Here is a 23,238-nt window from a genome sequence, read left to right as displayed (position 1 = left end):
TTCCTTAGTCGCTTCATACGACAGCCACGGGAAAGGAAGGGCTGGTCTATTCTATGCCAAGACACACGGCCATGAATATATTGTTATTTTAATAGTGAGTAAGAAACAATAATGGTATTGTTATTTTCATAGTAAGCCTATAATTGTATGTTCTATTCTAGTAAAGGGCGTTTAACAGTTTACAACTATATGGATGACTAATGTTTGACATTTTAGCCGCCCACTGACAGATTTTGTTGCTTCGATTCTAGTTATCAAGATAGCGTAGACGTTTGTGACTCATAAAATATTTTAAGGTTAGGCCAGTGTATAGAAATGGCCAGAAATTTAAATATTTAAACTAACAAAAGGGGAAAATTTTATATTTTTTGTTCGTAATGGATAAAATCAAAAAGTCTAGACCAATTTTAAAAAATCTTTCACATGTAGAAAACTAAATTATCAGTCAGTAACGTGAACTATATTTTATTTAAAAAATAATCGTGCAAATCGTAAAAAGACAGCTTCGTTTTTACATAGAATACGCGGGAGAGGCCACAGCATCCTGAATATATTTGTAAATAAATTAGATAGTCCTCTCGTGACAATGCTTACTGAGAGGACTAGATCATTATTGGTGATAAAGTATTAACATAGTTTTTAAATACACTTACTAACAAATACGGATCCAAGTTATCTAAAATAAATAAATAAAATAAAAAAAACCGGGATGGTTTACTAGTTGGCCAATAAAATGGTACAAGGCGGGCCTTTGGGAAGCATAAAGATCCTCGAAAGTGGATAATTCTCTATCTACTTTCAAAAGATTTCTGACTCAACTAATTCTTAACAGACTTCAAAAAGAAGGAGGTTTTCAATTCGGTCGTGTCTTTTTTATGTTTGTTACCTTAAAACTTTGTCAAATCTAAACCAAGTTAGAAGTTTCTTTGTTTTGAAAGGACATACTTACAGATTAATCCCATAGATATTTTACCAAAAACAGTTCAGTAATTTACTTTTTAGATCAAAATAACTAGTTTTATCATAATTGAAGTCGGTTTATTTGTGAAACACAATCTTTAATTATTTCGTGACTGTTATTATGAGATTTTTCGCAAATTTCTTCACCGATTTTCCTAATTCTTTTTGCAATCTATAGGGCATACTCTCGTGTGAGTACTATCGTAATTTTTTGACAATGGTAGTTGTTTTATTTTAGTAGTACATAAAACTAATCTCTTTCTATTTATGTACAATGATTAGATGTTTAAACATATATTGTTATTTTTATTATCTGGCAAAATGAAATCTACATGTAAATATGTGATTTTGCATATTATACTATTGTTCCTCCATAAGATTACAGTAGTAAATTTATTTTAAATACAATATATGATGTGATATATTTCAATATAATTACAGGTTAAATTAATTTCACAAATTACAATACTCATAAAACTAATATATTTCACAAAATCACAAAAAAAAAATTCAACAATCAGTCCCATTCATGATCCGTACCCGACCTAAAGGTCATGACACTTGCGGCATTTCCGCGTTGGATTGCCAGAGATATCCTTTGAGCCAAATACGAACCAAAACGGCGATCATGGCCCCGTTTATATTAATTATACTATTGTTTATATTAATTTTGTCTACTTTAAAATAGCTGTTATTTATTTTTTAAAATCCATAATTATTAGTATAAATAAAATAAAAAAAAATATATTAGAACTAATTGAAGGATGAATATGTAAATATTAATCGAATTGATAACATGTTTACTACTATGTCCTACTAATGGTAAAAGGAGATATAATGTACAAACGATACGAGAACTTATGCTTTAGGTATAGAATGCAATTTTAATGAACGACTTTTCAACTTGACAGTTTTCGACATTTTTTATAGGAATGACGGGCCGTAGAAACTGAAGCGTGATCGGAATAAACAACTAATAATACTAGTTTTGTTTTACGGATCCGAATTAGTTGTAAGGATTCGATGGTTTAATAATTATGTCCAAATATAAACGGAGGGATTGAACAAAATAACAAATCGATAAAGAGTGTGTGTGCACACGATTCATTCGAGTTCCGTAGCTTTAAAATTAAAGTCGCTAGCTGACGAGTATCTCAATTGATCATTTATTATTTTTAAAGCTTATGTACATTTTTATTAAATGTCTCTATAAATACGAGTGATTAATGAACTCACTCAACTCACGTATTTTAAAATATAATTATAATGAATTCGTTGATAATAGAATTATACGAATCATTGTACGTCGCATCATCCGTCTTATGAATGAGAACATATTGGCGACAATAATTTTATTTGCTCAAGTATGAGTTTTAAAGATGTTATACATTAGGTAACTACTCCTCCATATTTTACTATATATGGCGTGCAAATTTAATTTGAGCGAATAAAAAACACTGTGACGCAGAGCGCTAAACGCTCCCTTAAGAAGACTTTCGGATAAAGTAGTGACAATTGTCACAAACGACAAAAACATAGTGAGTGCATTAATTACTCGTATGTATATAGATATCGAATAAAAAAATAAACGTAAGTTTTAAAAATAAATTTAATTTGTAGAATGATTCGTATAATTCTATTATCAACGAAATCATTGTAATTATATTTTAAAATACGTGGTGGTTATAAAAATCAAATAATCATTAATACTAATAATTTATTAACACTGTAGATGACGTTTGCGTCATACTTTATGACGTTCAAAATGGATTGAAAAGTTTTCCATCTGATAGTATTATTTGTAAAGAGCATTGTAACTGGAATTGAACTTGGAAAAATATTTAAATATAATTGAAATAAAAAAAAGAGTCTATTAATAAATATACTTTTGAATGTAATTACTTTTGATTATTATTAAAAAGTGTTTGTTGAGTTTCTTCTTCTTCAATCTACTTCACCTTTTGTGCAAAGCAGCTCCCAGTTCTTGGGTCATCAATAACCTTGATGAGATATAAAGTTGATAATGTATATATTTGTATTTGTACTCGTACTCGTATTCGTACTTGAAGTCGTACTTGTACTAGTACAAGTTCGAGTACTAGTACTAGTACTGGTACTAGTACTAGTACTAGTAGTGTACTTGTATTTAAATATATTTGGATTAACCAAATACAAAATTACCATTTAGAAAATATTACCCAAAATTATAAATGTTACGGTTTTTTTGTGATTATCTGAGGAACTCTAAAAATAGAACATGTCCAAACAGCGAGCTTATGATAGCGTGAGTAACATAATAAGGGCAAGTAGAGATTTATAGTTTTGTTGTTTACTTAAGATGGGCTCGCGTGTTTTTCTTAAGGTAAGCTGCTTTTGATAATAATTCTTCAATTTTTCCTAGGGATCTGCGCAACCGATAAAAAAATTTTGGGCTAGATTCAGAATTTTCCGAAAAATAATAGAATGGTTTGTATCAAAAAATAACTATTCTAATCAATTAATGGTAGCACGTTGTTTTGTGTTGATGAGGTCCCGGATTTAACATCCAGCAGGATCAATTTAAAGAACAAATTTTATTGAATTAACTGTGGTCAGGGATACCGGGGTGTAGCTACAGATGCTAGTTGCCCGGTTTCTAATAACAGGGATTCCTAGATTAAAGATCTGGAAATTGGTACAATCATATGGTACTTATATTTAAAAAAAAACTACTTATTGTTATTCAGTGTCCTCCTTAAAAAATCACTAAAGACTAACTGCGGTTGCCAATCCGCCTATCACGCGTGACAACTGCTGCCAAAACTGAGGGAGGGGGGAGGTGCCAGTAGTTGTAAGGGAAAATCTACGTTTAGCAGTGGACAATTACTTGCTGGTATGATGATGATGATTTAATTGTAAAAGTGATTATTTCTAACACTCTCTTATATCCTACGTCTACAGTGCACATAGAAACAAATAGCAACAATGTTATATCTAGTTCCAGACAATGTCCGAAACATAGTATTTCCGGCAGTAAACTTGGAGCTACGTCAGGTGGACGTGTGAATGTCTATTGGTTTACTGTACAGGGTATAATCGAAATCATTGATGTCCGTTTTTTGGAAATTGTGAATGATGCATGCTAAACTGGAAACGTCCCTTAAAAGGATACTAAGTTGGCATCTAATGTAATATATATACATATATATTATTTCATATATTTCATATCAGAGGGAGACTGTGCAAAAGTCATTTGCTTGGGCACCTTTGTCCCATTCGTGTTTCAATCGTGAAGCAGTTTTGTTTGCATGGCTGAAAGGTGGGATAAGGCAGTGAATTTACAGGTTACAGAGGAATAACACCTGAATCCTCGGGAGTGGCAATGCATGCGAAACAGTATACTCTGTTATGTCCATGGTACTACTCTTGTCTATAGGCGACAATTACTACTTTCTATTAGGTAGGCCATCAACTTGTTTGCCATTCTAAGTTGCATAAAAAAAATATGAGAACATCCTGATTGAATCGAAGCATTTTGCATTCCATTGTTTCTGCTTACCCTAATAGGAGATGGGCGTAACATATATGTATGTAGGTATGAAAAAACCTATGTAAAAATTTTCCTTCAAAAAGTCCCTTCCTGAACATTACTTCAATTTATCACAACAATGAAAACAGAAACACAAAACAGATTGAAGTTTGTACTATTATATAATTAGTTATGAATTATATATTAATTAATGGAAACCATCGTGATTAATTCTTCTAGAATTCATAACGATAAGTTTATTGCTCTGCTTTTATCCTCACTTATCATCCTACACTGGTGCCCTACCAACATATATACCGATAGCGCAGACGTGGTTACCATAAAAAAAGCAACTTGTTTCAACAACAATAGCATTACTAGTGCGTTACCAATACTTGTGACAAAACATATCTCGCCCTTCAAACCAGAACACAGATGCACAAGTACTTGACAGCAAAATTAATAGGGCAGCTGAGACAGAAGCACCCGGGCAAAGTCTTCGTGCAAAGTCTCGTCCCAAGTTCACAATTTATGTACCTTTCGAACTGAAGTAACTTCTTACTTCTGTTTAAGAGCCTTGGTAGGTAGTGAACCAACTACGAGTACATGATGCATACGACGGTGTAAGTATGTTTTGTGGTTGGCTGTGTCCACAATTTTGTCTGTCTGATTGGATTTATCGATTGACCAGGATAAAAAAAGGCCCATTCTCTATTTGAACACCATGTCGTATCAACTGTTAACTGTCCTGGTAAATATAGGCCTCTCCCTATTGAAGGGTTTTGCCAATAATAGCCACGCTTAGCAGACGGAATGGTATACGCATTTAGGTTTTGGTAATGTTTAAAGACCTTTGCTCCATATTAGATATTTTTTATGTTACGTTTATTAAGTAAAGTATTATTGTTACTACCTACCCTAATAATGAAGTACCGCATTCGTGATTCACAGTTCATCCCAAAGATTGACTTGTAAAGAATGCTACTAGCATTAAGTCCGCCTTTTGTACCATATTATCATTTGATCAATAAAGTTATTTAAATAAATAAATAAGTGTATGGTCAAATTTCACAAAGGATTCTATTTTATATTAGGTTGTGACAAATAAAATACATTTTTACTTTTAAAATAACATTAGTCTTTACCCGCGACTTCGCACGCATGATCAGGATATATTGAATGGTTGAAATAAGAAGTAGTCAATGTCCTTGTCTATCTCAAATACTACAGGTACACTAAACTTTGAATTATTAAAGTGCCAAGAAGTGATAAACACTCGAATCTTAACCGATCAAACTGTCGGTAGTTTAAATTTTTCAATTCACTTTTAATTTGGAGCTAAACTAAGAAACTGCAATTCCTCCAGTATTGGGGGTGTTCATAGGCAGCGGTAATCACTTACTATCAAGAGTCATACGCTTATTTGAATGAATTAATGAAATCTTTTTAATGTTCCATTCATAAAATGATACATATTATAAAGATTAATAATATATATATGCAAACAAAACGAATATTTAATTACATAAAATTAAGATAAAGAGACAATAATCAGCGGCCTAATTGCTAAATAGCGATTTCTTGAATTCATTTTCCCAATTCCCAAAATGATAAAATAGGGTCTAATATGTAATGCAAGAATTGCAAAGTCTGTCTGTCTTTGCATTTGCTTCTTGTATTTTTTTTAATTGATGATAAAGGATGGCCTGGCCTGCGCTATTGGTATACATCGGCACTCACTGGCACCCAGTAAGGGATGATAAGTGAAAATACAAGAGCAGGTCAGCTAGCCCATCGTGATAAATACACCTGGAATTCTGCAGGATGGTTTCCAGGAAAGACCACGTAGAGATCGACCTGTCAGGGTATATTGCTAACAATGAGACTGGTAGTTCGCATTACTAACAATACCTTCCCCTGCTTATTGTATTATAAAAAAAATTTGCTTATTTATCATCACCAGTACGTACTATGAGAATAATTCAGAATTATTTCGCCACTAGGATTTCCGTACAATACCTAGTTTCCGTCTAATTCAGACTGAAACATTTTCAGTCCGTAATTTGTAACAGGGAGACCGCTTAGCCACATGGCGACACACTAAATCTGGACGAATTGCATTTACACGTAGCAGTTAGCTGAATATATATTGCATTACTGCTGTTTATATGAGCGTTATGTGTTACTACATTAGACTGTTTGAAAGTGTTAATTTAAAATCCTATATTCATCATCTTCCTACCCTGATCCCAATTATTACTTGGAGTCGACGTAATAACTACATTCTTCACGACTCTGGAACGCGCTTCCTGATGCCATTAAGAGACTATCGACTAAACCGTCTTTAAAAAAAAACGTTCATGCTCACTTCCTTACTTTATTCGAGCAGTAAGTACTTTATATTATTCCCAATTTCGTGTATAATATAGTATATGTTATATATATGAAAGAATATTTGTTATTTATATATATTTATTCGTTTATATATGTAAATTTAGTAGGTATGTATATCAATAATTACTAGTACCGCATTCGAGTATTCTGACACTTCCCTATGGTTGACTGGGAGAGAATGCTTTTAGCATTAAGTCCGCCATGTACACATATTTACACTAATGAATAAATAAATAAATAATATGTTTTTCTTTTCCATTCTTCTCTATTCACAGTCATTTCCGCATTCACTCCTTTTTTGGTCATATCATCTTTCACAGAGTCTACCCATATCCTTTTAGGCATTTCTCTGCCCTCATAGCCACCCACATTCATACTTAATACCTTCCGAAAAACGTGTTTCTCAACCTTGTAGATTACATGTCCATACTATATTTTCAGTTTTATTTAAAAAAAGATATTGTTTTTTGTGTTGTAATTTTTTGTATATTTGTTGTAATGTTTTATGTATGTGTTGTAATGTATTATGTATTTTTTGGTAAGCGTGTTGAGTCTCCCATCCGAGAAATAGGTATTGACGACCCGCACGCATGCTAAAGGTAAAGGAGTTAAGGGGCCACCTGAAAATCAGCGCTATATAGGTACATCTCGCTGGAGCTGTACATACATAGCAACAGCTGAGGCGGCTCCTATTACTAGCAACATTAATTGTTCTTTTTTTCTTTTTGTTGTTTTAATATTTATTTTCTTAATAATAGTAATAAAGGTCATCTATCTATCTATCTATCTTGGTTATATATATTGGTTTACATTATTTTTATATAGATCTCTGATTTTTTAAATAATAATATAAGCAATTAGTTTTTTCCTGCACCTTCATCTACATGACCGGGATATGTACATTGACCAGGATAAAAAATAGCCTAGTCTTCTCTATACCATGAAGTATATACATACATAATAATAATTCTTGTAATTTCCTAGTGAAACAAAATTTCATAGTGATCGTTTAAGTCATTAAGATGCTATAAAGTAACAAAAAACTCACTTATACATTTATAATATTAGTAAGCATCTAGCCGATGATATAGCTTTCTACATAATAAAAGAATTATTAAAATCGGCTGAGTTGTTTTTGAGTTGATCCATTATAAACAAACATACAAAAAATCAAACATTTCTACTTCATAATATTAGTAAATATCCAATCATATAGTTATATAAAAATGAACGGTGGGATTTGGTAGTGAAATTGCAGGGTTGTATCAACCTTTAACTGTCCACTGCTGAACGTAGCGACACCTATAACCATAATTGTCACACTTGGCAGTCGAGTTGGCAACCATAGTTTTGCTTTTGGTAATGTTTTAAGAGAGACGCTGTTTTTTTTTTAATGGATGATAATGAAATAGTAACCCGCCCGCGCTATCAGTATACACTGGCGGGGCACCAGTGAGGGATGATTGGTGAGGATGAAAAGGCAGGTCAATTAGCCCATCGTGACGATAAACGAGCAATTAACTCTAATTATGATAATATATATATATATATATATATATATATATATATATATATATATATATATATATATATATATATATATATATATATATATATATATATATATATATATTTAATATTTTTTAATTCAATTCACTCATAATCGTATTTTCTGATATTGCTCACAACTTAGGTTACATGTTTATTTTTATTATTTACTTAATTTTCTTGCACTGTATAACTATGTTAAAGTAAATGCTGTGAATACCTATAATAGGCATGTGCATTAATATTGTATTATATTTAATGTTTGCTATAACTATATGTTATAATGCAATATGCTGTTAGTGTTCCTTAAATAAATAAATAAACAATGAGGACTAACTTCCCCATTACTAACAATCCCTTCCCCCCGAGAGACGCTGTTGCCTATCCCTCTACCATAAGCTCAATTAGTCGCCTCTTACGACATCCACGAGAAAGAAATGGATGGCTAATTCTATGCCGGGACTGGCACGACTATATACGGAAATTGGAGGGTACGGATGCGTAAATACCTTAGTTACACCTTTGTCATACAATGGTCGTCATAATATATTCTGTGTAGTTCATGGTGCTGCACGTTTCTATAGACGATGATTGCCTCTTTACGTGGGCATAAGCTTATTTGACATTCCCAATTGTACAATAAAACTATGATTTTGATAAATTTATTAATTAAAGATTTTACCTTGGGGTTATTAAAAAAAGGGGTAAAGAGGTTTATAGGCGTTCATAACTGCTACTATATAATACCCACGTACAACCGCAGCTACGGTAACCACTTACCATCAGGTGTTCAACTCACACTTGACCGGTTTTTTTTTTTAATTAATTTCACACTCTTCAGATATTTAATTTTATACATGTTGCCACTCATAATATAACTCATGTTTAACCTGTATAAATCTTGAAATTCGATTAAAACTGAGATGGCAAACAAGCATACGGCACATCTGATGGTAAGTAGTAACCGTAGCCTATAAACGCCTGCAATATAAGGGATATTACGCGCGTTGCCCCCCCTTTTGAAGTATCCCATGTTTATGGTAAAATAATATAATTTATGGTAAAACTTCTAATTAAATACACGTAAATATTTATGTAATCAAAGCATAAGAATGTGTTACTACTCTAACATATTAACATACGTAAACAAACATTATTTCCATTAAATTAACTTTTAACTGTAAAAAAAAGTCGGGCCGATTTAAAAATTCTCCAAAGCATCTAATGTTTCCTTTAATAAAATTTAAATATTAGAAATGAATTTGAATTTAGATTAATCTACGCGGACCCGGTGTTCTACCGTACTGATCAACGGAATGGTATCTAAGATTTAATTTTACGACATCTGTCTTTTATTCTTGTTTTACACGCTTATCAATTTCAATGGAAAACGATTTTTAATGCTAATCATGTGGGGCAATGGGGAAAATGTAGAGTTATAACTTATAGAGCTTTAACACGCGACTTCGTTCGGGATATATTCACAGACTGAGATAAAAGGTAGTGATCCTTTTCCATTCTATATAGAATATGTATACCAACTTTCGTAGTGATTGGTTAAGCTGTTGAGGCACTATGACGTTACAAACAATTAATAATTTTTATAATAATTAATAATTTGACATAATTTGTTTCTACCGTTAAGAAGTTGTGCTAGTAATTCCAATATAGAGATTTTGCAAAGATTTCAGACCATAACTTTAAGAAACATTACTAAAGCTCCATGGTTTGTTAGAAATGAGGTGATGCATAACTATATGCAAATCAATACTGTTAAAGAAGAGACAAGGATGAACAGCAAAAAATATAAACAGCGCCTTATAAATCATACGAATGAGCTGGCTGGAGAACTACTCACAGCACAACAATCAACAAGACTGAGACGATGGCTTGTACTGAACCTTGACACTAGAGTCTGAAGAGCTTTACAAAATCATTCGGAGAGATCTGTCAGGGAACTGCTCCTCAAAACACTAATTTGTAATTTGTATCATTTTGACACTATCTGATTTTGTCTTTTATGGAAGAACCGATTGCAGATAACAAGAAAGAGAAAAAAAAAATACATAGAGAAATACTGTTTTGGTAGCAGACAAGTATACGACTCGTTTCATAATAAACGGGGTTACCGTAGCCTATGGACGTCTGTAACATTAGGGATGTCACGCGAGCGTTGATGTTTTTTTTTTTCTAATTTGACGACAACTAGGTATTTACATCAGACAAATGTCGTTACAACATCCAAAACTATTTCAAATACAGACGCAGTCTCGTTACACTATAGGTACAAACGAAAGTAATTATGTAGAAAATAAGCCTCTTTAAGGAAATAGGAATATTAATATGAAAAAAAAAATAGAAAAGGGAAAGGGGAAAAGCTTTTTCCAAATATCCAAATATTTTACTAACCTCAATGACGATACTGGCAGCTCTGTAAGCCCTGTCAGCTGTGTTCTGGGCTTGACACGTGTATGTTTGGTTGTTATGTTCGCGTTTAGGCTTCATTTTTAGTATGGACCTGTAAATAAATATTATATATATTAATTATATACATTTACTACTATCGTTTACTATTTGGGCAGTGTTTTTTTTTTAATGGACGATAATGGAATGATGACCCCGCCTATGCTATCGGTATACACTGGCAGGGCACCAATAAGGGACGATTGGTAAAGATGAAAAGGCATGTCAGTTAGCTCATCGTAACGAATTCAACGATAAATTAGCCACGATGGTTTTCACGGGGAACCGCGTGGAGGTCGACCTGATGTAGTATATAGATAATAATGGAGACTAAGCTACACATTATTAACAATCCCTTCCCCCGAGGGGCAGTGGTTAGGATAGATAGTAATTAGAGCAAGATAGCAGCGTCCCTCGTAAAACATCTCTAAAGTTCAACTGCTGTTGACAATCCACCTGCCAAGCATGGCAACTACTGACAAAACACCCTAGGTGGAGGTTTATCTTATATGATGATGATGCCAATAGTTGCTACGACTGGCAGGTGAGTTGGCAACCGCAGTTAGGTTTTTGATGATATTTTAAGAGGGACGCTACTGCCCGTCCTTCAACTATATGTTCCCTTAGTCACCTCTTGCGACGCCTACCCCATAATACATCCCTTATAATATATGTATATCAAATTTTGTCGCGATTGGTTAAGCAGTTAAGGCGCTAAGAAATTTAAAAAAATGTGTTCTACAAAAAAATCTTACTCGAATTGTGACAAAACCAATTATTTTAATATAAAAAATATTATGAGACCAATCTCTAAGTATATATTTTTAGATAATAAAAGACTTATCTAAATGGATTTACAACTAACATAATTAAGAAGTAACAAACATAAACAAAAATACAATTGAATTACGAATCTCTTTATTGTGGTTCAACCGTGAAGCAGTTGTGTTTGCATTACTGTGTTTCGGTTTGAAGGGCGGGATATGGCAGTAAATTTACAGGGTACTGAGGAACAACACCTAAGTCCTCAGGAATGGCAACGCATGAGGGGTATCATGGGCGAATCAGTATACTCTGTTACGTCCATGGTGCTGTTTATGTCTATAGGCGACGGTTACCACTTTTCATCAGGTGAGCCGTCAGATTGTTTGCCATTATAAATTGTATTAAGAAATAAAACCGTTTAAAAATTAAGTCGGTTGTGTATTGACTTGGTAATAAATGACATAGACTTGTTTAATACTTATTGGTTTAATTATACAGACCGACAGTAGTACAATAGTGACGACATATATATTAAGAGAGGACGCGACAATAGTGATGCGCCGTTCTATTAGTGATGTGACCTTAACTATTTAAATCTATATTCATAACAGGTTGAACAGACACAGTTTCACATTTATAATATTAGTAAGGATTAATGGAATATAATGAGTACTATTCATAATCATCTTGGCAGGACAAAGATAGAAATTTTCTTATTTATACACCAAAATATACAAACATTTCAACAAGCGAAATATTATACTCAAGACAAAGTTGTTTACAGACGAGTTCCTAATATAAGCATTATGCATGAACGTTATCTATGTTGATTCGCTTGAAGCAGCTAATATTATCGAAATGAATACTCCACCGGTTATGTGATACTTATTGCTTTTAAATTCTACATTATTAAAGTTAATAAGCAGTCTTCTGACAAAATTAAAACCATCTGGAGCATTATAAATAAAGAAACTGGAAGATCTAAAATAGCCTGTAATCAATTTACATTAAATTATGATAATAAATTAATAACAACAACAAAAGATGTAGTTAATATTTTTGAAGATTTTTTTGCTAATATTCCGATTGATATTACATCTTCTCTGGACTCATCTCAATCTCGAGCAAAAAAATTACTAGAGACTAATATCGGTTGTTGTTCTTTAAGATTTAAATTTTCACATGTTAGCCCCTTTCATATCATAAAAATATTCAAACAGCTAAATTTAAAAAATACGGAAGACCTTTGGGGCATGTCTGTAAAAGTAGTTAGTTCTTTCATAGATATTGTTGCTCCATATCTAGCCACTATTTTTAATAAATGTATTGATAATGGCGTTTTTCCACATTTAATGAAATTTAGCAAATTAATCCCACTATTTAAATCAGGAGATAAATTTGAGCCAGGGAACTATAGACCTATATCTATTTTGCCAGTTCTAAGTAAGGTGTTTGAAAAGATAATGTTAAATCAAATGTTACATCACTTCAGGGTTAACGGACTGCTTCACAGTCAGCAATATGGTTTCACCGCCGGCAAGTCTACCACTGACGCAGGTGTTGCGCTAATGACACATATTTTCGAATCTTGGGAGAGGTCACAGGATGCACTCGGAGTTTTTTGTGACCTATCAAAGGCATTTGATTGTGTGGATCATAAAACGCTTTTGTACAAGCTCGAACATTATGGTATAAGAGATAATGATCTAAAATTAATGAGAACTTATTTAGAGGATAGGGTTCAAACTGTAGATATTGACGGTGTAAAATCTAAGGGAGCTAATATTAAGATGGGCGTTCCACAAGGGTCAATCTTAGGCCCCTTTCTCTTTTTAATCTACATAAATGACCTTCCCTTTATGGTAGAGAAAATTGCAGATATAGTGCTGTTTGCGGATGATACTTCGTTAGTGTTTAAAATTGGACGTCAAAGTAATCAATTAGACGATGTAAATTGTGCTATGTCTGCAATATTAAATTGGTTTACATGTAATAACCTATTATTAAATTCCAGCAAAACAAAGTGTATAAAATTTACACTTCCTAATGTAAGACTAATAAATACACAGTTATTGCTTAATGACGAAATAGTAAATTTTGTTAATGATACAGTTTTTTTAGGTATAACAGTGGACTCGAAATTACAATGGGGGCCCCATATTTCAAAATTGGCCAGTAGACTCAGTTCTGCTGCATATGCAATTAGAAGAATTAGGCAATTAACAGACGTGGCGACGGCTAAACTTGTATATTTTAGTTATTTCCATAGCATAATGTCTTATGGCATACTGCTGTGGGGTAAAGCAGCCGATATAAATACTATATTTGTTTTACAAAAGAGAGCCATACGTTCTATTTATGGTATGGGTTCAAGAGAGTCATTACGTCAGTGCTTTAAAGACTCAAATATCCTCACAGTTACTTCACAATACATTTATGAAAATATTATGTATACACGGAAGAACTTAGCGAGTTTTAAAAAACTCAAAGACTGTACAAGTAGAAACTTACGCAATATAAATAAGCTTATTTTACCTAAATGCCGTCTGCACAAAATCAGTAATTCATTCTATGGTAATTGCATAAGATTTTATAATAAACTGCCGGAATCTGCATTAAATCTGACAGAGAGGCAATTCAAATCTTATATTAAACAATTTTTATGTAAGAAAGCCTATTACAGGATAGACGAATTCATAGATGACAACATATCAAGTAAATAATTAGTTTATTAGCATACAACGTTATAATTTTATTTTCTCATTGCTTTCTTGATTTAATTGATTAATTTTAGAAATATGAAAGCGTAGCGGTTTTTTGTATTAATTGCCGCATGCATTCTTATGTAAAATGTGAATACTATAACTATCAGATGGCAATTGTGAGTAGCTTTGACGTGGTCTAGTGTTTTGAGTAGTCATGCTCACTAAAATGTCCAGACTTGTGGCGGCGTGGTGGGCCGGGTCATTGGGCTCCCTAAAATATGGTCGAGCGCAGTGATGGCTGGCTCATCCGTCATACTCGTGAACGGGTGCTGCTTGTAGGGACTGGTCTGCTCTAATCACTATGACTGATTTCCTCTTATTAATTGTTTAACCAGTTGGTTATGTATTCAATTTTTTTTTTTTTTTTTTTTGAGTATTTAATTGAATTAGTGCTAATTGGTGGTTTGTATTCACACAATTAAACTTAAAAATGTAAAATAATAATAAAATTATTTAAAAGAGCATCACGCAAGTTTCTTGCTCGTTCTTCTTGTGATGAGACAGCTTTCCGAACGAGCGGTAAATTAAAAAAAATGTAATGACTTTTCAAAAGTGCTTCAATGTAAGTTTATTTGAATAAATGATTTCTATTCTATTCTATTCTATTCTATTCTATTCTAATAAATTAATAAATAGTTTCAATAAATTCATGGGCACATAAAATGACACAAAAATACGTAAAATGACATAGTATGTGAATATAGTAAACAAATTTCGTTTAAAAAAAGTATAAAATGGGATGTGGGATGAGCTCTCTGTGGAGATTTTCCCTAGAAACTACAGTATTAGGTTCTTCAAAAAGAGCATTTTAAGGTTGCTTCAAAGTCAGCAACGCGCACGTTGTTAGTGTTGCAGGCGCTCATAGGCTACAGTGACCATTTACCATTAGACGAGCTATATGCCTGCTTGCCACCTTTGTGGTATAAAAAGAAGCGTATAATATTAATGTTTTTATATTCACATAAAATTATACTAATCTTCTAATCATAGTGATTTTAATTTATATATCATCAACATTTCAGCTATTATCCGTCCACTGTTGGACATAAGCCTCCCCAAAGACTGCCATAAAGAACGGTCCTGAGCCACGTGTTTCCACTGACTACCTGCAACGCATTTCAGATCGTCACTCCATCTAGTGGGGTAAGGTTCTTGAGTGACGACCACGGGTTTACACATACGTGGTCGTCACTCAAGAACCTTATATTTATATATGTTATTAAATAAATGATATTGTTACACTGATTCAGAATTACACCTTGTAATTCAGAAATAGCGGGGTCAATTCTAAAGAGTTATTTATTCAAACCTATTTAGTGATAGAATTCAGTTTTTAATTAATTAGAACTTGATATCACAACAAAAAATTTATTGTAAAGACCAATAGTAATCAATTTTCTAATAGATTTAAGTGGAAATTTTTATAATTTTAGTTTTTAATGATTTATAGAAGAGTAATTTTGCAAAATTCTAAATTACAATGAACTGATAAATTTGATTTAACTTTTGTATTGGAAAAAAGAATCAGTAGCGTCAAGGTTAAAAACGTCAAACTTAATGTATGTATATTAAGTATGTCTTCTGTTTATATATCTATTTTAGTTTTTCACATAATCCTCATCTCATTACATGTATCAACCGACTTCAAGAAAAGGGGAGGTTCTCAATTCGTTTGTATTTTTTTTGTTTGTCACCATATAACTCCGTTAAATATAAACTGATTTGGATTTTTTTTTATCTAAATAACATACTTTTTTATATAACTTAAAATGGTAAACAAGCTAACGGCCCACCTGATGGAAAGTGGTAACCGTCGCCTATAAACATGAGCAGTACCACGGATATAACAGAGTATACTTTTTCGCCCATAATACCCCCCATGCGTTGCCATTCCTGAGGACTCAGTTGTTATTCCTCTGTTTTTAGATTGGCTCCATAGAAATTTTATTACAATCAGTTTAACAGTTTCATTTTTTAGACAAAATAACCGGTTTTGCCGCAATCGATGTCCGTTTTTTTTATGGAATCTTAAATTACAACTATCAAGTTAAACCGGAGAAGAATAATTGATTGTTATAAATAAAACTTACCTAGCTGTAAATCTCTGTCCATCTGATAGTGGTTCAACGGTATACGTAACACCTTGGGTCAAAACACCTCCGTTGCTATCCACCCACGTGATCTAAACAAAATAATGACAATATTAATGATGCCATTTAAATGGTTGTACATATTATAGAGTCTAATATATCTAGGTAGGTTTAGTAAATAATTTCCAAGAAAACAGAAGCTGTATTTGATATAGAAATTATTAAATAGTCAATTACATCATCATCATATTAGGTTTTAACTGTTTGTCAAGCTCCTTCGGTCACAGACGAGTTGGCAACAGTAGTTAGGTTTTGGTGATGTTTTAAGATGGACGTTGTTGCCCATTCCTCTGTCAGTAAAATCCCTTTGTCACCACTTACGACAACCCCACGGGAAAGGAAGGGATAACCCATTCTATGCCCGGACCACACGGTAAAGTCAATTATATATGAACTAGTAAATATTAATTTTATGTTAAATGTAATTGGTGATATTTTTTATAGATTTTTTTATGTAATTTAGAATGGCAGACGGGCTAACGGTACACTTGGTGGAAAGTGGTAACGTCGCGTATAGACGTAAATAGTATCACGAATATAACAGTAATATATATATATATATATATATATATATATATATATATATATATATATATATATATATATATATATATATATATATATATATATATATATATATATACTGTGTAATATTGTGATGTCAGTATAGAGTATCCCAAGAATATAGTTTTGATATTTTTTGAATGTTTATTACTAAATTAATACACAATACACGATACTTTTATTATAATAATGCATAATAATGTGTCAATCCATTGTAACCGAATTACTTATTTAGGGCCATATTGTGCCATATAAGCTTTTACGTTTAATAGACTGCATTATTTCAAATAAATCAATAACAAAACAGATATATTGTAAGAATTATAGTTCTTATAGTTTATAGTAGCAACAAGTAATTTCAAGGTTGCCATTATAAATACTGCTGACTTTGATATAATATTAAAGAGCGAGTCTCTTTCTATTATATCAAAAACTTTTTGGTTTTAATTCAAGTAGAATAAATTCAACTTTAAAATCACTTAATCCCAAAAGGACTTTATATTTCAACACGACATCATTTTCAACTTAGACCCTAATTGTGTGTTGTCCCATGAGCAACATACCATTGACTCCCACCTGAAAAGCTTAAATGGAATATTCTGAGGTAAATTGGGGGATGACACCAGTACAAAATAAATTGGATGTTAACATAAACAGTGTTATACCCGAGAGATTTATCGCAAGCTTTAGAATAAATTTGACTTGATCACAAAGAAGGTGAAAATTTTATCTATCTTATAAAAGATAAACACTTCATTCGACAAGGTTTGTTTATCGGATTTAGGATTTTGATATAAAAATAAAATACAAGAGCATTCTGGTGCTCGTAAAATTTTGCACATGGAATTTAATATTAATTTGTATAAAGCTAGAATAATACAGGTTGACTTATATTTTAATGCAAAATTCGAACTCGAAATTTTGCAGATTCTTGTTATTATACAAGGTATGTATATATTACGGAAAGGTTTTTGCCAAAACCCATGGGAACAAGAGATAACGAGTTTCGCATGGTCGCTGTTCTGTAGGGCTTCTCTCTGGTGCTCAATAAGTGAAAAACTTGGAACTTTTTGCTGTAATTTATTAAGTACTACAATCATATAAAAATAATCCATTTGAGATATACATATGCCTCAGAAAGATCATCAATTTGATAATTCTAAATATATATATTATTATATATTAAAAAATTGTGTAAATAATTAAACGAAAATAGATTTGAATTACATAAAATTTGGCGCTTAGATCCTGACTTAATTCGTAGTATAATTTTATTACTAATATCGTCATTATATCAGCCGTTAATTTTCCACTGCTGAACATAAGCTCCCTGCCCCCCGTATGAGAGGCTTTTTCAGTAGTTGCCACGTTTGGCAGACAGGTAAGCAAAGGCAGTTTGACTTTGGTGATATTATTTATGAGGAACGCTGCTACCCATGCCTCGACAATTCATTTCCCTTAGTCGCCTTTTACGACACCCATGGGAAAGGAAGGGGATGCTCATTCTATGATGGGACCACACAGTGATGTTACTAATAAGTATAACCTAATTTTCTTGTAAATACTTATAATTTAGAGTAAATAGCAGAAAATATAATCTTGTGTTATAAAGTATAAAACTTGAAGACTTAATTATCATATAAGAGAAATTTTGAATGATTGCAAAGGAAAGAAAAGTTAAATACGTAGTAAAAGTTGATCAGATTTTAATCATATTGTAACTATATACGTATATAAATGATATTCTGAATCAACATACTATAGAGTACCTCTCATTGTAATTCACGCAGTAATAACGCAATTTACAACTAATGATATTAAAACAAAATCTGTAGGAGTAACGTAATTTTAATTAAATGTACACTCATAAACATCTGAGAGAATAGCGCTATATTTACCACATAAGCTTGTAAGTATCGACTTTCAAGTCATATTAGAGCATCTCAAGGTAACCTAATAAAGCAATCATTCTCCTAAGCTAACAACCAAACTTGATATTAAGGATTATTAATGTCATCATTTGACGTAAATTTATTTAGGCGAATGAAAAATGTTGCTAAATAATTATATTAAAGGTGGAATTTAGATGAATCAGCTGTTTATCAGTAGTAATCATTATCATACCCATTGACTTCCCACAGTTAGACATGGGTCTTTCCGTAAAAGGATCGTTTAAGCGTATACATAGTAGCATAATCTGGAAGTCTACCATAAACCCTTTGTCTTTTTCTAAAATACTCTACCCAAAGGTTGTCTGGAAGAGATTGCTTAGCGATAAGGTCGCCTTTTATATTACTTCTCTTTAATATTTACGGTATTTATTATTTTTTTTACTCGGCGTAATAAAGTGTAAAATAAATAAATGAAAATTTCGAACTCAATTTCGTGGTTTTGTTCGTACCGAAATCGGCCCAGTGAATGGAGCTTAATATTTTGTTCCTCATAAATCCTACTATAAAAGTCCAAAGAAACGATATTTTTACATTTTTAATATTATTAAACGGTATATATTATAAAATTTTAACGTCTAATTTGTGTTTTGTTCGGTTGTGAAAATTCGGAAAACATTTCATAGTAGGTCTGACCAACAGGCTAGATATAACGTTTTATTTAGAGTTTTTGTTCTTTTACAATAGTGTATTTTGTTTTTATTTGCCTCGTGTGTCTGCTTGGGAACAAACAGAATATAGTAGTAAATTTAATAGGTACAGAGGAATAACACCTGAGTCCTCAGGATTGACAACACATGGTGAGTATCATGGGTAAAACAGTATAATCTATTATGTCTATAGTCCTGTTCATGTCTATAGGCAACGGTTACTACTTTTCATCAGATAGACCCTCAGCTTGTTTGCTAATCTAAGTTGCATAAAAAAACGGACAAAAGAGTGGTGATATATTGTATTAAAGCATAAAACCATTATGTCATGCCATAGATATTTATCAAGTTCAATAATTGCTTATGAAATCGATTACATTGTTTATTACACAATAAAATAATATCCAAGCAATAATAGAAAAATTATTTACCAATCAAGGTAATACGGTGAAAATAAACGAAATTCGTTGTAGGTAAAAATATAATTTGAGATAAGCCAGCTTTGTTCGGATAAAGTGAGAAAAACAGACAATTATAATAAATTCACAGATATAAAATCCATGAAATGGGGTTTAATTTCACAAGCGGAAGAATAAATTTTATTTTATACTTTCTTTTCAGATTAACAATAATTGATACATTACAAAGCAAATAGTTATTTTTATAATCATACTTAACTATCTACATGAATTTATGTATTAACAATGTAAGCAGTATCCCGAAATTACGAGATTAGTAGAACTGAGCGACAACCGCGTAAGTCGAATTCGCCTAAGTATAATTACGCATTTCTCTGTTTTCCTAGTTCCTATAGATGTGGCGATTTATATAAGCAATAGTATGTAAGAATTGTGCGGTGTATAAACAATTGAATTCTATTCAATTAATATCTAGTATTAAACGATTTCTTAAGACGATTAGATAAAGAAATTGTAAAGGTTCATGGTTGAGCCTTACTGAAGTTAACCATGTTTTATATGTTACACTTGGTTAACGTAATTAAAACAAAATTATTAATAAAAAAAAGTAACCAAAAAAATTAAATTTCATTGCTATAAATATAAGACTACCATTACTTATTATGTGCGTTTCAACACTTAATATGTAGGGAACATTATTGTTGGAGAAAATTCTGAAAGAGTAAGAAAAAAAAAAGCAAAGGAAAAACAAGGGTTGGTCCTCGTTAATCATTCATTTAAATGGGACTTTGATTAATTAATGTCATCATGAATAAGAACAAGGGAGGTGAAAATTTTAATGTTAATATATTTTTCGCTTTAGCTCCATGACTTAAGGAAGTATCAATGGCATTACTTCCGAGAAAAGAAATAACCATTTTTATTTATAGAGTGAGGAAAGACTGCATTTTTTACAATTAGATTTTCAACGCTGTTATTAGGTTGAAGTGTTTTATTTTTCGTATTCAAATTGGTAAATGTTTGTTTGTATTGTGTTTGTTTATTAAGATTATAAGCTTTGGTGCAGTATCAAAGTAAGGATTTGTCACCAATATTTTTTATTTCTAAAATATTCTAAAATGCAACTAATGGAATAAAGTACAGTTTCCGTTCACTTAATATTTTGCACTTCTTATAGCTTAGCTAGAAAGTATAGCATCAGCATTAAGTCCATCTTTCGTACCACATTTTATTGGTACAGTTTGAATTAATAAATAACATCGCAAGAGAAATAAAAGCCTATATCAGTCCACTTAACATGATAGTATGATAGCTTAGAATCAGTTTCTTAAAAAAAAGGGATGCCTGTCCAGTGAGATGTCAAATGTTTTATTGAAGTAAAATAAAGTATATTGTTTTAGATCTTAAATTAATTACTACTTTCAACTTGTCAAATATTGACTGTAAGATATGCCTCTAGGGATAATTCCGATATTACTACTATGTTGAATATTTTTAAATTGGTCAGTGTACAGTATGTATAATAAAGATAAAATAAAAAAAAAAACTTAAATATTGTAAAATCTTTATTATATATACAGTATGTATAATAAAGATTTTACAATATAATGTTTGTGTGGTCCTGGCATAGAATGGGCCACTCCTTCCTTTTCTAAGAGCTAAGCTAAGAGGACTAAGGGAACTGAATAGTCGAAGGATGAACAGCTGCATTCATTTCCAATCCTGTACGGTCACCACTTTCCATCAGGTAAACCGTCAGCTTGTATGCCACTCTAAGTTGTATAAAAAAAAAATCTTAAAACATTACCAAATCCTAACTGTGGTTGTCAACCCGCCGTAACTACTAGAAAAACACTACAAGGAGGAGGCCTATGTCCAACAGTGGACAAATAACGGCTGATATGATGATGATGATGATGATGATGATGATGAATGCAATACTACAATAATATGAAGAGTTCAGTAACCTAGTCTAAATATGGTCACAATATAGCTTATACAACAATATTCAGATATAAATAAAGTTGAGATATAAATAGAATAACTTTAATAAGCCAACCATATTCCAAAATAGGCATGTAAAACTATTCTGTCGAAATTCTGTTTATATTATATTAAGCATTTGCGAAGTGGCGGACTTTAGAACCAAGTGGATCGTCAGCCTGTTTGCCGTTCCGTATTCGTTTGTATACCACGTTTATTAACACAATTGGAACAAGAGTGTTTACCTTACAATACTGTTAGAATTGTAACTATACAATATTAGAGATAATGTAATTAATGTTGAAACAGAATTATGTATAAACATTAGAATGGACTTAATTGGATACACTGATAAATATGAATGTAAACTCGCATTCTTGATTTTTAATATATTTTCTTCCTAATATATATATACATATTTATTTATTTATTATATATCACATAAAGATAAAAATACATTTATTCATAAACATGTATGCATATTGAGTACAAAGACATACTAGTCATTGATGGATTTGTATAAATCTATCATGTTTTGTTAACATTAATGTGCAAAATGTTCTTCCAAGGACAGTGGCAGTTTTAATTAGCTTACAAAATAAATTTATGCTTTTTATTTACTTATGCCTTATAACATACAAGACTGGTGCGATTGTGTGATATTCATTCTCATAATACAGAATCCCTTAGCTTGAGGACTAGGATTGGAGTAATTCATACAATTACTCCAATAATAAAAAGTAATAATTCTCATAATACAATATCCCTAAGGTTGAGAACTAGGAGTGCTGTGATTGAGTAGTACTAATTCTCTTAATACACGGTCTCTTTTCTTGAGAACTAGGATTGCTGTGATTGTGTAGTACTAATTCTCATAATACACGGTCTCTTCTCTTGAGAACTAGTATTGCTGTGATTGTGTTGTACTAATTCTCATAATACACAGTCTCTTTTCTTGAGAATTAGGATTGCTGCGATTGTGTAGTACTAATTCTCATAATCCACGGTCTTTTTTCTTGAGAACTAGGATTGCTGCGATTGTGTAGTACTAATTCTCATAATACACGGTCTCTTTTCTTGAGAACTAGGATTGCTGCGATTGTGTAGTACTAATTCTCAT

At 31.9% G+C, this 23,238-nt stretch overlaps 1 protein-coding gene across 1 annotated transcript in view; it reads right to left on the bottom strand.

Moving 5' to 3' along the window:
• LOC113523204 (irregular chiasm C-roughest protein-like) overlaps positions 1–23,238 on the bottom strand; it is a 149,184-nt gene that overhangs the window by 43,699 nt on the left and 82,247 nt on the right. The window contains exons 6-7 of the mRNA XM_031909323.2: positions 16,494–16,585; positions 10,820–10,928 (exon numbers count right to left, since the gene is read on the bottom strand). Of these exons, the coding sequence (XP_031765183.2) occupies positions 10,820–10,928; positions 16,494–16,585 (201 nt within the window). The remainder of the gene's footprint in view (positions 1–10,819; positions 10,929–16,493; positions 16,586–23,238) is intronic.

Source organism: Galleria mellonella, unplaced genomic scaffold (assembly GCF_026898425.1).
Source record: "Galleria mellonella isolate WM207_F2 unplaced genomic scaffold, CSIRO_AGI_GalMel_v1 utg146, whole genome shotgun sequence".
NCBI classification, from domain to species: Eukaryota; Metazoa; Arthropoda; class Insecta; order Lepidoptera; family Pyralidae; genus Galleria; species Galleria mellonella.
This window is presented reverse-complemented; position numbering and strand designations above follow the sequence as displayed.